Below are 14,959 nucleotides of genomic sequence, written 5' to 3'. Positions count from 1 at the left end.
CTCCTTCTGTTCTGGCCCCTAGGTTACGGGTTCCAAGGTGGCCTTGCCTCCTTTAATTAATCTCTGGATTGGTTCAGCCAATTTTGCCAACTCTGGTATAAAGCTGCGACTGTAGTTGAATAGCTCCATGACCTTCCTGACTCCCCTGACAGTGGCAGGTCGTGGCATCTGTTGGATTGGCTTCTTGTGGTTGTTGGGCGTTTCTTTGAGTCCCTGGGATATAAGGTGTCCTCGGTATAAGACTTGTGTTTTGCCAATCCGTGCCTTTGTGGGGCTGACTTTTAACCCTGCAGTTGCCAATCCCTGTAATACTAGACATAAAGCTTCCTGGTGTCCTGACTCAAACTCTGAGGCAATTAGGATATCATCTACATATTGGAGGGCGGTGCTACCCTCTGGTATATCTATTCTCATCAGAATGTCACTCATCACCCTGTGAAAATTAGTGGGGCTGTTGTGGAACCCTTGTGGCAGGCGAGTTCACGTGTACTGTAAAAGCAAGTTTGTTCTGGGACTCACAATAGAACAGGATAGACCAGAAGCGGTTGTAAAAATCTTGTGCTCAGGGGCCAAGCTGTTCAAAATGGTGGGGGGGTCTGCTACAATGGGGTGCAATTTGGGGGTGACCTTAATTAGGTTGAAAAATGTGGTGCTGGAAAAACACAGCAGGCCAGGCAGCATTCGAGGGGCAGGAGAATCGACGTTTTGGGCATAAGCCCTTCTTCAGGAATCATTTCAACTTTGCTCTCCAGCATCTGCAGTCCTCACTTTCTCCTAGGTGACCTTACTTAGTCCTGTATAATCAATGGTGAGCCTGTAGCTCCCATCAGGCTGTAGTACTGGCCATGTTGGGGAATTACTTGTACTTGTGGTTTCTTTCAGGATTCCCTGTTTCATTAGTCCTTGCACTGTCTCTTTCTGCTTCGGGTTTTATTGGGTATTGCTAGTGGGACTTATGCTCTGGTCTGGGAACCCTTATCAGGTCTATGTTAGCTAGACCTGGATCTAACTTAGTTTCTTCCCGCGCTCTGAATCCCTCCTTTTCAAGGTTCCAGTCCCTACAGGTGACTGTAGCCACTTTAATAGATTCAAGGTGAGTTTTCCAATCTCGGTCTTCCAACCGTCCTGTCTGCGCCAAATCAATTTCCCTTTTTCACAATCATTTAGAACATTATATTCTTTCATGAGATCGTTGCCCATTATTGTGCCCTTGTTATTTTGGCATACATAGAACCTCATGGTGATATATATATTGTTTATTTCTGCGAGGGTAGTTTCACTTGGGAAGCTGATGTTTTATCCCCTCTTACCCCAGTTAAGTGAATCATTTTATTTGTGTGGGCTAAGGGTAAGATTGTGATAGGCATGGCCATTCTGTGTCTACTAGCATTTCACATTTCCTCCCTCCTATTACTGCGGGCATGTAAATTCTCCCCTCTCCCTTGCCCGCACAAGTGGGGGCAGCTGGTTGTCAGCTCTGCTGACCTCGGGACTCCTGCAGTTCCGCGGTGTTCCGGGTGGTGTTTGGGGGTACCCCATACTTTTCCCAGCATACTGCTTCTATGTGCCCTATCCTTTTGCATGGGCTGCAATATTTTACATTGTTCCCTGGTCTGTCCCCAAGTAATGTGTTCCTGCCAGCCACAGTTGTGGCAGGATTGTTTCATTCTATTCTCGCCTCCATTCCAGGAGGCTGCTTTGTCAGGTCTTGCCTTTATTGCAGGAGCTTCTGCATCCTGCACCCCGCTAGCCCACTCGACTAGGTCATCATAATCCTGGGACATTTTTACTTCTAATTTCAGGATGGCTTGGTGGGCGCTAGACAGCCCATCTTTAAAAGCATGGATGAATGCCCGGTTCCCCCTAATCTGGGTTTGCTTGTTCTGAGCATTCCTGATAGACCATAAATAATCATTCTCCAGATTCAGAGGCTCCTTCCTCTTTAAGTTGCTTCATGGTCGTGATCCTGCTCCAGTTCGTAGGAGCATTTCCGAGCAGTCTCTGGATTTTTTCTTTAAAGTCGGTGAAGGGGCCTTCTGGGCATCTATCTCAGCTGTGAGGGCAACGGCATGTGTCCACCATCCTCCCATAAAGCCTCGGGCTGCTGTGGCATTAGGTCTGCCAGCAACCTGCCTCCACCTGTCTGCTGGGCAAGCTGCCCGGACCAGCTGGTGTATGTCCCTCAGGTGTAGCTGCTGCCCTACCCATACACTATCCAGCTCTTCCCAGGACCGGGTGTTTGCGCTCCTGGACTGTAATTTGCCCACGAAGGCCATAATCTGCTGCCTCTCCCCTGGGGTGAATGGTTTATCATTCCCTTTGGTTATGATTCTGTTCCTCCTGGTAACGGGTGCCAAGTTATACTCTTGTAGTTGATCCCCACTGGACAGTTTCGTAAGAGGGGAGAGAGTCAATTTCTCTCTCCTCTTGTATTCTTTCTCATGTGAATTCTAGATCCTTTATCCTGTTCTCCAACTCTTTTAACTTGTTTCTGGTCCTCTCTCCACCTACTCATGGAGGTACTCACTTGTTCAATTAGGCTGGTATACCAACATTACCCCTACCTTTTTCGTTTTATTCTGTTTCTGCTTATCTATCCACTCCCTCTGTTGTGGTAATGACTGGGATGAGTCCCAACCACATTTCTACATTTGCTCTGTCAACCCTTGTCTGTCTGCCTTGTATTTCTCAATAAGGACACCTTTAAAAGTTTGATCTGCCATTTAGCAGATTGTGTACCCCAGATACCACCAATAATACTGTCCCAGCATGGTCCATACGCCCATAGAAGCCTCGTAGTAAGTTGTGCTCTCTTCTGGTGGGACTTCTCTACCCTCCCAGCCACCACTACTGACCCAACGCCTCCCAATAGGCCTAGAAACCTACCTCTAGCCCAGTGTGCTCTCTACCAGTGGGTGGCTTTACCCTCCCAGCCACTGCCACTATTCAAGCTGTATTGTTCTACTACAGACTGCCAGGGTACCACGGTTACTCACAGCGTCCATGCTCCCCACCTTGGTAACGTGTGCAATGCTGAGATTTGGCTCTTGGTCAGAATGATCAACTCCTCTTCCTCACCACATTGGAAATTAAAAGTACAAACAGCACCCAACTTTTAACTTAAAATCCAACTGGACTGCGCCTTGTTCACTCCTACAGAGTCCCGTGTTACCTGACTTTGCCACATGTGCTTCACAACTCGTAGTGCCCTCGGCGCTGCAGTTGCCACTTCAAATTCTAACCTTCGCGTGGGAGCGCTACCCCTCTTAACAACCGGTTTAGGGCAGGGCTTTTGTCAATCTACCACCGACAGTTTAGGCCACCTGCCTGCACAGCAAACACACTTCATGTTCATTCAACCAAAAGGCATGTCAGAAAGTAAATAAGGGATAATCTTCAGTCCATTCAAGGGACAGGTTATTTTCTACCGGGGTGGGGTCCCACGTTAGTCATGGGCACAGTCAGCACATTGTCCAAGGTCTTCACCATAGTCGCTCCTCCGCTTGGTCTAGGGATTGCACAGCAATCAATCTTCAGGGATAGCACACAGAGTCTTGGACATCATGTACCGTCAGTCAGGGAGCTGCAAACGGGGCTTTGGTTAGTCATGGGGTGTATCATTGAAGCCTAGGGCAAATACAATCCCAGGGATCCATCCATCAAGCTTTGAGGAGGGTATATGGGGCTGTTTTAAGGTTATTAATGCACAAGGGTGGGGGAGTCAAGGTTACGGGGCTGTGGGGGTTGGAAAAGCAAAGGCATTTGTAGTGGGGACAAGGACAAACAACGACAGGGGTAAACTGAAGGAGTATGGTGGGTGCACAGAACAGCATTAAAGGAGTGCACATAAAGGAGCATCATCAAGGTGTAGTGCTATATTTCAGGGGTAGGGTGCACAGCATGAACGTTCAGTGTGGTGGGTTTCCATATGGAGGGGAAAAGGGGAGAAATAGGCCTTTATGGCAGTGTTGAGTAATAGGGGACATGAATGTTATTTTATTGTGGTGGCAGGGGGTGTAATCTGGTGACCAACCAGAGGACAGTGTGGTGTCTATCCTTTACAGTGTTCCCTGCCTTCACTTTCCAATCTTCAGATGTGAAGTTCTACAAGAAAATGGTTGGGACGATACCCACTATCGGTGGAGTCAGTGTCAGTTTGATTGGCACTAGGACATTGAAACAACAAATCCATAAAGCAGCTGTTTGCAATGCCCAGCTGTGTTTAATTCGCAGTCAGTTCATTGCCTGTTTGCTGTCCATGCAGTGAGAACATGTTTAGGGCTCAGATGCTGGTCAGAGATAATTTGCACCATGTCATTGGTATTTGCAAGTTAAACTCTGGTATCTCAATGATTTTGAAGTTGGCAAAATGATATTCCAAAAAGCCAGTGTTTGACGATGGGACCCATCATTTGTCCAATTTCCAAGAATCCTATGTGAGGCCACACAACATTGTTTTATCATTTGTCATATGACTGTAATTTAATGTAATATTATGCATTAGATGTGAGTCTGGGATAGGAAGGCCATCAGGTTATAGTCCAACAGATTTAATTGGAAGCACTAGCTTTCAGAGCGCTGCTCCTTCATCAGGTGGTTATTTAAGGAAAGTTATTTCATTGGAGGCAGTGCAGAGAAAGTTCACCAGGGATGATCCTTGGTATGGAGGGATTGTCTTACGGGGAGAATCTAAACTGACACGGCTCACTGGAGTTTCGAAGAATGAGAGATGATTTAATTAAGACATATAGAATTCTTAAGGGCTTGACAGGGTAAATACTCAGAGTATGTTTGCCCTTATGGGAGAGTCTAGGACCAGAGAGCATAATCTCAGGATGAAGGAGTACCACTTTAAGATGAAGGGAAAGACTAATTTATTTTCTGAGGGCTAAGAGTCTTGGGATCTCCCTGCCACAGAGAGCTCTGGAGCAGAGTCCTTCTGTATATTTAAGACAGATAAATTCTCAATCAATAGGGGCATCAAGGGTTACAGGGAAGGGCAGGAAGTGGACGTGAGGAATGTCAGATCAACCATGATCCTGTTAAACAGGGGAACTGTCTTGAGGGGCTGAACAGCTTACTCCTGTTCTTTTTTCTTATATGTTGTTATGGTCTAAGAGGTGACCATCATTTGGCAGGTATCTGGTGAGGGAACTGTGCAGGGTTAGTTCGGGCCAGATTTGGATGCAACAAGTGCTAGAGGAACAGGGTAGGTAATTAATGCAATTGATTGGCAAGATATGGCGAGAAAAATATGGGTGGCATGGCTCATTGGTTAGCACTGCTGCCTCACAGCGTCACGGACCTGAGTTCAGTTCTAGCCTTGGGTGACTAAGCGTGGAGTTTGCACATTCTCCCTGTGTCTGCGTAGGTTTCTTCCGGTTGCTCTGATTTTTCTCCTACATTCCAAAGATGTTCAGGTTAGGTAGATTAACTATGCTTAATTGCCCATAGTGTTCAGGGATGTATAGGTTAAGTGCATGATCAGGGAAAATGTAGAGTAATTGGGGAGGTGGGATGCACTTCAGAGGGTCGGTGTGGATTTGTTGGGCCAGATGGCCTGTTCCCACACTGTAAGGATTCTATTTTATGATTCTATGAAAACAAGTTAGGCCTTTTATCAAACATCACTCAAAAACTGAATGTAACTTAACTTAGCCAAAAAACATATGAGATTCAGCCCTTGGACTTACCCATACCCAGCTAGCTTTATATATTATCCTCTGCTTCTGGTGCCATTAAAGTTTCAGTCAAGTAATTGAAAGATTCTCATGTTTAGTTTCATTTTTCTGGTCGTCTTACAATTCATGCAATATTTTGAAATAAATTCTCAACAGTTGGACAACTTTGAGTTACAGTAGTAACCATGACCCCACCCTGAACAGAGAAAGATTAAGACATGAGGTGAAATCTTGACCAAATGTATTGTTTCTTCTCTACCTAATTAAAGCTGTTACCTAACAAGTATTTTCTGGTTTGATTTTAGATTTGCAGCATTGATCATTGTTAACAATATTGTAGTGCAGTGTGAATGATTTCCTGGTGGTGGCAGTATTGGTCTGTGGGAGGGGTTGGTTTGCTTGCACTCTAACAGTAGCAGGCGCAGAGACAGACTAAGGTCTGCAGTTCTCGTGCTCAGCAGTTCCACAGGGGAGGCTGTTGGTGCTGCAGGAAAGAGAGCACCAGAATCCCAGGATCACAGAGCAACCCTGGTCACAGATAAGGGGGAGGATTTTTTAGTGTGGTGTTCTTGGGGATAGGGAACCGAGGTTTGGCATGAAGGGCAGTGCAGTGATGGTCATCAGGTACCCCTTCCCACTGCCGGGCCATCAAACAGGCACCGGTTGCCTTTAATTGAGGGACCAATACTCCTGATCCTTCCCTACACCTCACCTAAGGTGACTGGGTGGCTGCCTGGTTTCACAGTCATGCAGGCTGCACAGTAACAGGCTACATCGTAATTAATAATAAGTGACAGAATGAGACCTGAAATAGAGTCATAGAGATGTACAGCATGGAAGCAGACCCTTCGGTCCAACCCGTCCATGCCGACCAGATATCCCAACCCAATCTAGTCCCAACTGCCTGCACCCGGCCCATATCCCTCCAAACCCTTCCTATTCATATACCCATCCAAATACCTCTTAAATGTTGTAATTGTACCAGCCTCCACCACATCCTCTGGCAGCTTATCCCATGCACATACTACCTTCTGTGTGAAAAAGTTACCCGTTAGGTCTCTTTTATATATTTCCCCTCTTACCCTAAACCTATGCCCTCTTGTTCTGGACTCCCCGACCCCAGGGAAAAGACTTTGTCTATTTATCCTATCCATGCCCCTCACAATTTTGTAAACCTCTATAAGGTCATCCCTCAGCCTCCAACGCTCCAGGGAAAACAGCCCCAGCTTGTTCAGCCTCTCCCTGTAGCTCAGATCCTCCAACCCTGGCAACATCCTTGTAAATCTTTTCTGAACCCTTTCAAGTTTCACAACATCTTTCCGATAAGAATGAGACCAGAATTGCATGCAATATTCCAACAGTGGCCCAACCAATGTCCTGTACAGTCACAACATGACCTCCCAACTCCTGTACTCAATACTCTGACCAATAAAGGAAAGCATACCAAACACCTTCTTCACTATCCTATCTACCTGCGACTCCACTTTCAAGAAGCTATGAACCTGCACTCCAAGGTCTCTTTGTTCAGCAACACTCCCTAGGACCTTACCATTAAGTGTATACGTCCGCTAAGATTTGCTTTCCCAAACTGCAGCACCTCGCATTTATATGGATTAAACTCCATCTGCCACTTGTCAGCCCATTGGCCCATCTGGTCAAGAACCTGTTGTAAACTGAGGTAACCTTCTTTGCTGTCCACTACACCTCCAATTTTGGTGTCATCTGCAAACTTACTAACTGTACCTCTTATGCTCGCATCCAAATCATTTACATAAATGACAAAAAGTAGAGGGCCCAGTACCGATCCTTGTGGCACTCCACTGGTCACAGGCCTCCAGTCTGAAAAACAACCCTCCACCACCACCCTCTGTCTTCTAGCTTTGAGCCAGTTCTGTATCCAAATGGCTAGTTCTCCCTGTATTCCATGAGATCTAACCTTGCCAATCTGTCTCCCATGGGGAACCTTGTCGAACGCCTTACTGAAGTCCATATAGATCACGTCTACCACTCTGTCCTCATCAATCTTCTTTGTTACTTCTTCAAAAAACTCAATCAAGTATGTGAGACATAATTTCCCACGCACAAAGCTATGTTGACTATCCCTAATTAGTCCTTGCCTTTCCAACTGCATGTACATCCTATCCCTGAGGATTTCCTCCAACAACTTGCCCACCACCAACGTCAGTCTCACTGGTCTATAGTTCCATGGCTTGTCCTTACTGCCCTCCTTAAACAATGGCATCATGTTAGCCAACCTCCAGTCTTCCGGCACCTCACCTGTGACTATCGATGATACAAATATCTCAGCAAGAGGCCCAGCAATCACTTCTCTAGGTTCCCACAGAGTTCTAGGATACACCTGATCAGGTCCTGGGGATTTATCCACCTTTAACCGTTTCAAGACATCCAGCACTTCCTCCTCTGTAATCTGGACATTTTGTCACCATCTATTTCCCTACAGTCTATATCTTGCATGTCCTTTTTCCATAGTAAATACTGATGCAAAATATTCATTTAGTATCTCCCCCATTTTCTGTGGCTCCACACAAAGGCCGCCTTGCTGATCTTTGAGGGGCCCTATTCTCTCCCTAGTTACCCTTTTGTCCTTAATATATTTGTAAAAACTCTTTGGATTCTCCTTAATTCTTTTTGCCAAAGTTATCTCATGTCCCCGTTTTGCCCTCCTGATTTCCCTCTTAAGTATATGCCTACTTCCTTTATACTCTTCTAAGGAGATTAGTTTGTACTTTGGGGCCTTAAATGGCAGTGATCTGGGAAAGTCGTCATTCAGAGTGACTATCTGTGAGTATGGGAGTTCAGGTATGGCACTGTCCTGCCGAAGTTAAATGCGCTTCCTGACTCCAAGCTCACCGCCAGCAAGAGTGGGTGATTCTACTATACACAGATATGCACATGTTTGACATGTACACAGATATGTATATGTGCAGATGTGTTAGTGCACAAAATAGCAGCCACATATATGGATACACATTTGCACAGTTAGACTTGTCCACTCCAGTATTTTAGGGTCCAACAAACAAATGTTTACTGTGGGATTTTTTTAATTAGGGGTGAGACTAACTTTTCAAAATGCACAATTAATCTTTGGGGCTATTGGACTGGTGTTCTACCTCTCAGGAAATGGGAAGAAGCTGTATGATGGATTGGGTGTGAGATCAGATTGAGAGTAGACAAGACTTATTTACCCAACTTCTAGGCACTACATGGGGGAGGCAATGGGCTAGTAGTAATATTGTTAGATTAGTAATCCAGAGATGTAGGCAATGTTCTGGGGTCTTTGGTTTGAATTCTGTCATGGCAGATAATGGAATTTGAAGTGAATAAAAAAATCTGGAAATAAGAGTCTAACAAAGATCATGAAATTGTTGTCAGTTGTCAGGGAGAATCCATCTGGTTCACTATGTTTCTTTGGAAGGAAATCTTTAATCCTTAAATAGTTTGTCCTACATATGACTCCAGACCCAGTGCAAATCGGTTGACAGTAACTGCATTATGAGCATTAAGGATGGACAATAAATGCCAGCCTAGCTAGTGACACCCCCATCCTGTGAATTCATTTTAAAAACAGCGAGATTCATTCCTCAAGAACCAATAAAGCTGGAGTTAAAAGGAAGGAGGAAAATTAGTGGATATTCCATGTTATGCAGAAACTTTTACAACTTTCCTCATGAAAACCTTTTAAAAAATGCTTTAAAAATGATATTTTTGCACTTGTCATCTATGTTGGGAGTCTGTGCGTACATTCCTTCTTTTGCATATATTGCTTTACTTTCTGTATTTTTTCTTTTGTTTGTCATTTCTACTTTTGTTATTCAGCAATCATATTGCACAATATCTTCTCAATTTTCTCTCCAGAGATCTCTAGCTAGAACACATTTCCTATCACAATCCAGAAAAATAATTCCCTGATTATATGGCTGTGACAATATTGCCTCATTTATTCATCTGCATACTTCTAGATGCAAAACTTATAGCAAATATGAAAAAATAACAGACAGAATCATGCACTGGTAAGTATGATTATTGGCTGTGATTTGCCCCTTCCTGGAGATGTGTGAGAGATGGTGAGAAGAGGGTAACTTTTTCTCCAGGGCAATTCACTCCATTATTTTCCCTCCTTATCACCTCAATGATTAAGTGCTGCTCAGGAATGTCTATTCCGGACTTTGTCTAATATTTTTAAGCTAGGAAGCCTATTAATTGTATAGATATTTTCTAGTCAACCTGTTCAGAAATTTTATTACAGTCTGGAGCAACACTGTTGACTCTGAGGTAGATACTCTATCTACACCCATACAAAAGCCCCTTCCCTTCTATTTTCAAATTGAGGACTTACTCAACTTATCAGCAATTAAGGTCCTTAATTAATCAATTAAGTGATCAATTAATGTCCACATAAAGGTTTCAACCTGCCACCCTACCAATCCCTCATGAATGAGAACATGGGCAGATTTCCTAACTCAGAAATATTGGTGGTCTGCCTCTCAGGGTGAGGGTGGTGTTGATTATCCAACTGCACAATTTGGGGGCAATCAGAGGAAGGGGGTGACCTCTCTTAAGGCCTTGCCTCCAACCCTCTGACCCCCATTTCTCTGCAACCCCACCTGAGGACACCTTCTCACTACAGGATAACCCCAAGGAGTAGGCTTTGACCTGCAGACATTTCGGACCCAGATTTAAGGCAGAGTTTGCCACAGGCCTCTCAGCATTGAAGATTCCTGTTCCATCCTCCTTTATGTCAAATTCCATTTTAAGATTTGTATTAATATGACCAAGTGCATTTTGGAACATTTCTACAAACCACTGCTGCCCCACCCCCCTTTCTTCTCAGAAGATGTTTTGGTTATTGGTTGTTGAGGCTGCAATATGCAAATCCAGTTGGAAAACGTTCTTCTGAATTACCATTTAAAATACTAGTTTAAAAGAACTGGACAAAAACAATGTGATAGTGTGTCTGTCTTCCATTCAGTACCCAGTACCAGGTCAACGATTACACAGAGCCCTTATGGCCCAAGAATTGCAATGTGTTTATCCTGAATATCTACATTTCCAGGCATTGACAGTTTCTATAGGTAAAAATTATATGCAGGCTAAAAATATTAAATCAGTGCTGAAATTCAGATGTAGATGTTCTCTGATTGCTTTTCTTGCAAGCATCTCCTGGTCATGCGTTTCCTCAGATAGGTTTGTCAACTGTCGGTATTCCTCCAATTTCTATTTGCTGTGTACTCCATTTCAAAACTCTCCCAACCAGCTCTGTACGATCCCAGAGATATTAACCAACATTAAATTTTAAAATCTGAGGGAGAATTTTGTGCAGAAAATATTTGAATTTGAGATGAATGTTGTCAAATCTCCTGTTGTTTTGTTTTAATGCAGGCTGCGTGGAGATTTTATGCCACAAATCTCAACAGGAATGATCTCATTGCCACATGGAGATATTACGAAAGTGTCATCACCATTCCTTTCTTCAGGCATGTATGCTTGGCTCTGTTCAACTCTACAAACAAAAATGCATAATTCACTGATTTTTATTTATGATTATGTTTCTTTTTTCACTTTCATTCCCTTCCCAAGTTGATCATTTATCTTAAAGCTTCAGTGTGCATGGCGTTATTATGTTCCTGATGAGAGTTCAGTTTGCGTAGCAACATGGAAGCCAATTTTGAAGGCCTTGAATACCTGAAAAAGTAGGTACCTGGGTCACTGCTTTTCCATATTTTTATTGCTGTTTTCCTTGAGTTATACCTTCATGTCTGTCTTGATTGTAATTTAAGTTATAATTTATAACAATCTGATCAATATTAAGCTTTTACAAAGCAACAAGGTGGAATTTGCATTTTTTTTTTAAATCACAAACTGAAACTTTGCAGTTAGTTTTCCACAATTCTTTCCAAATTAATCACTCAAAAAGTAAGAACAGCTTCTTTTTAATTATTTAGTTTTTTTTCTGCAAATCGTTGTGTATTGGCTGAGTAGAATGGGGTCTACCATGCAGCCAGTGTAGTGGCTTAGTAGCTCTGTATTTGATAGCTCTGTACTTAAAAAATGTACAAGCTAGGAGCAGGAGAAGGCCACTTGACCCTTTTGAGCCTGCCCCATCAAGAAGCCGTTGTAACCTTAACTCTGCCTCCCCACCTACCCCGAAACTCTTTCACCCCCTTGCTTACCAATAATCTATCAATGTCTGCCATAAAAAGTCAAAACTCTGGTTCAAGGAAGAGAATTTCCTCTTTGTTTTAAATGGGCAGAACCTTACTTTAAGTAGTGACCCCTAGTTTTAGATTATCCCAAAAGAGGAATTGTCTATTCCACCATGGAAGGTAGAGCTCCCTCAGCATCTTATGTGTTTTAATTAAGTCACCTCTTGTTCTTCAAAACTCCCTTCCATACAAGCCTAGCTTCTCCAACCCTTCTGTCTAACCAGCTCCTTCCAGATATTAGTCTGGTACATCTTCACTGAACTGCTTCCAAAACATTCATAACTTCCCTTAAACAAGGAAATCAATACTGAACACAATAATCCAAATGTGGCCTCATCATGTGCCTTGGATAACTTTCCTGATTTTGTATCCAATTCCCCCTTGCAACGAAGGATAACATTTTGTTAACTTTCCTAATTAAGTGTTGTATCCACACACTAATGCTTTGTGATTTGTACATAGAACACCCAGATTGCTCTGCACCTCCGAGCTCTGGTATCTCTCAACATGTGAAAAAACTTTTCATGCCAATGTGTACAGTGTCATAGTTTCTGACATACTTTGCTATTGGCCAGATCTCCAATCTGTATTAAGAATGATAGTACTCTACACCAATGTTCCTAACTGCAGGTCAGGTATCCATTATTGGTACATCTGAAAACTGAAAAGACCTAAAAACCAAAGGTCTTTTTGGAAGTGGACCTGAACAGACCTGCAGTTGCACTGAGTTCTGGGCTTTCGGAAAAAAAAAACTTTGTTTGGCCTGAATGGACCTAAAACCATTTTTTTTGTTACTGATCGGCTGAACTCAGATCGTCTCCAGGTCCATTTGGCCTCTTTGGGGAGAAAAGTCTCTTTTTGATCTGTTTGGGTTAAGCAAATATTTTTTTTACAAAGAGACCAAACAATTAATGGACCCAAAACTAACCGTCTTTTATCTGAAAACCTGCTGGTCCAGAAGTTTCCAAATAAATGGTTGCTGACCTGAAATAAACGTTAGTGATTTATTTCCAAGTTAAGATTTACTTTTGATGAACTTAAAAAAAATGTGGCTTAATGATGTAACTGGAGAATCTATTTTCACCATTAAAACAACGTATTTAATAAGACATTTTAGATCCATTTAGGCTGCAGCTATTTGCAATGCAAAATATCTATATGAGTTCGACACACCAGCCTTAACATCAGCAGAAGCCTCGGGAAACAGCATTAACGGTTACACGTCTTACCCCAGTCAATTAAAATAACCCTGCAGAAATTCTACACTCACTGCTTTTTCAGAGCTTACAAGTTAAACAACAGCTACTTTAAGTAAGCACTTCTTTATAAAGATTAGGAGGTTTTACCAAAAATGAACATTTCACAGAATGTTGCCTCAAAACAAATTTTAAAATAACGTTTAAAATTAAACACCTGACAATTGATGCCTTTGTGACAGTTCGATCTAGTGCTGTGGTGGGAGATTGTGAAAATGCAGAAAATAAAATGCTGACAAGACCAAAGTACTGATCAGCTCAGTTTTCAAATGTCCTCTAGGATACACGTACCTACAATGATGTGTATTTTTCTTATTTTTCTAGAGTACAAAAGTCCTCTACTTGATGCCAGCTACTTTCTGTCTCCTTTTGTGTGGTTTGATACTTGAGATTCTCAAGAAAGCTTCCAATCTCAGCAAGCAGACAAGCATAAAACTCTCTAATAGTACGATTTTATAAGCAGGCACTGGTAAAATCTGAAAATAAAAAAATGGAAAGGAAGGTTAATATTTTGGCAGATATCCTTCATCAGAATCCCTGCTGACATCAATCAGCACAATATCGATAGCAAAGCTTTCTTTTATTTTGATAATGAGAAAATAGGTTTCAAACTATAATAAGTAATTTTTACATTACTGAGCCAATTTTGACTATGGTAAGAAAGAATTGACAAACAGGTTTACATTACAGTATTGGAAAGAAAAATGTCCCGGTGGGCAAGGACAGAATTGATTTGGTCGAAGCTGAGAAGCTCTATGGGCCACCATCCATAGAGGAACAAACTTGCAAGGAACCTACTCACCTCTGAATGAATTGAGAGTTATTATAATGGAGGACTTTAATTATTCAAATATAGAATGGGATAATAGTAGCGTAAAAGGAAGAGAAAAGCAAGAGTTCGAGTGTGTTCAAGACTATTTTCTTACTCCGAATGTTTCCAGTCAGCAAAGAAGGAGGCACTGCTGGATCGAGTTCTTGGGAATTAGGTGGGATGCATCAAATGGATCAAATGTCAGCAGGGGAACATTAAAATGTGTGTGATCCTGATATCATATGGTCTAGCTTAACTTCAGAAAAGGACAAGGAGCAATGCAGAATTCAAGTAACTAATGGGAGGAGGACTAACTTCAATTGAGTAAGAAGGAATTTGGAAAGAATAATTGGTACCCAAACTGCACCCTGGGGACAGTCAAGTTACATTTCCAGAGGAAGGAAAAGTCAGGCAAACAAATTTAGAGCCCCACTGAATGACAAAAGAGATGGAGAGGAAAACAGCAGAAAAAGGGTGCATTTTACAGATATAAGGAACATGAATAGGCTACTTCGACCTTTAAGCCTGCTTTGCTAGTCAATAAGATCATAGCTGATCTGATTTTTAACCACAGCTCCATATTCCTCATAATCTTTCATTCCCTTGGGTAATCAAGAATGTTATCTACCTCCACTTTAAAAATATTCAAATATTCTGCATCCACTGCCTTTTGAGGAAGTAAATTCTAAAGACACTGGACTCTAAATTTCCTAATCTCCGTCTTAAATGGTGACCTTTTGTTTTTAAACCATGACCTAGTTTTAGTTGTATCAATGGATAACATAATTGAGAACCAGGTTGAAGGTAACAAGTTCAGAGGGGAGTTGAAGAAACAAGTAAGAGAAGTAACGGGGGAGAATGACAAGACAGAGAGGTGGCAATGCAAACATTGTAGGCACATTAGTAATCAAAGGGCGCTGAAAGGAATAAAATCAAACATTGATCTCAAAGTGAGTCAATGCATGGGTGCAGTGGTATGGCCGAGTT

At 42.5% G+C, this 14,959-nt stretch overlaps 1 protein-coding gene across 1 annotated transcript in view; it reads left to right on the top strand.

The window, feature by feature from the left end:
- The window catches only part of kcnq3 (potassium voltage-gated channel, KQT-like subfamily, member 3), a 424,966-nt gene that overhangs the window by 324,689 nt on the left and 85,318 nt on the right, over positions 1–14,959 (top strand). The window contains exon 8 of the mRNA XM_072570436.1: positions 11,082–11,176. Within this exon, the coding sequence (XP_072426537.1) occupies positions 11,082–11,176 (95 nt within the window). The remainder of the gene's footprint in view (positions 1–11,081; positions 11,177–14,959) is intronic.

Source organism: Chiloscyllium punctatum, chromosome 5 (assembly GCF_047496795.1).
Source record: "Chiloscyllium punctatum isolate Juve2018m chromosome 5, sChiPun1.3, whole genome shotgun sequence".
In the NCBI taxonomy this organism is placed as follows: domain Eukaryota; kingdom Metazoa; phylum Chordata; class Chondrichthyes; order Orectolobiformes; family Hemiscylliidae; genus Chiloscyllium; species Chiloscyllium punctatum.
Note: the sequence above shows the minus strand (reverse complement) of the source record. Positions and strands in the feature narration are given on the sequence as shown.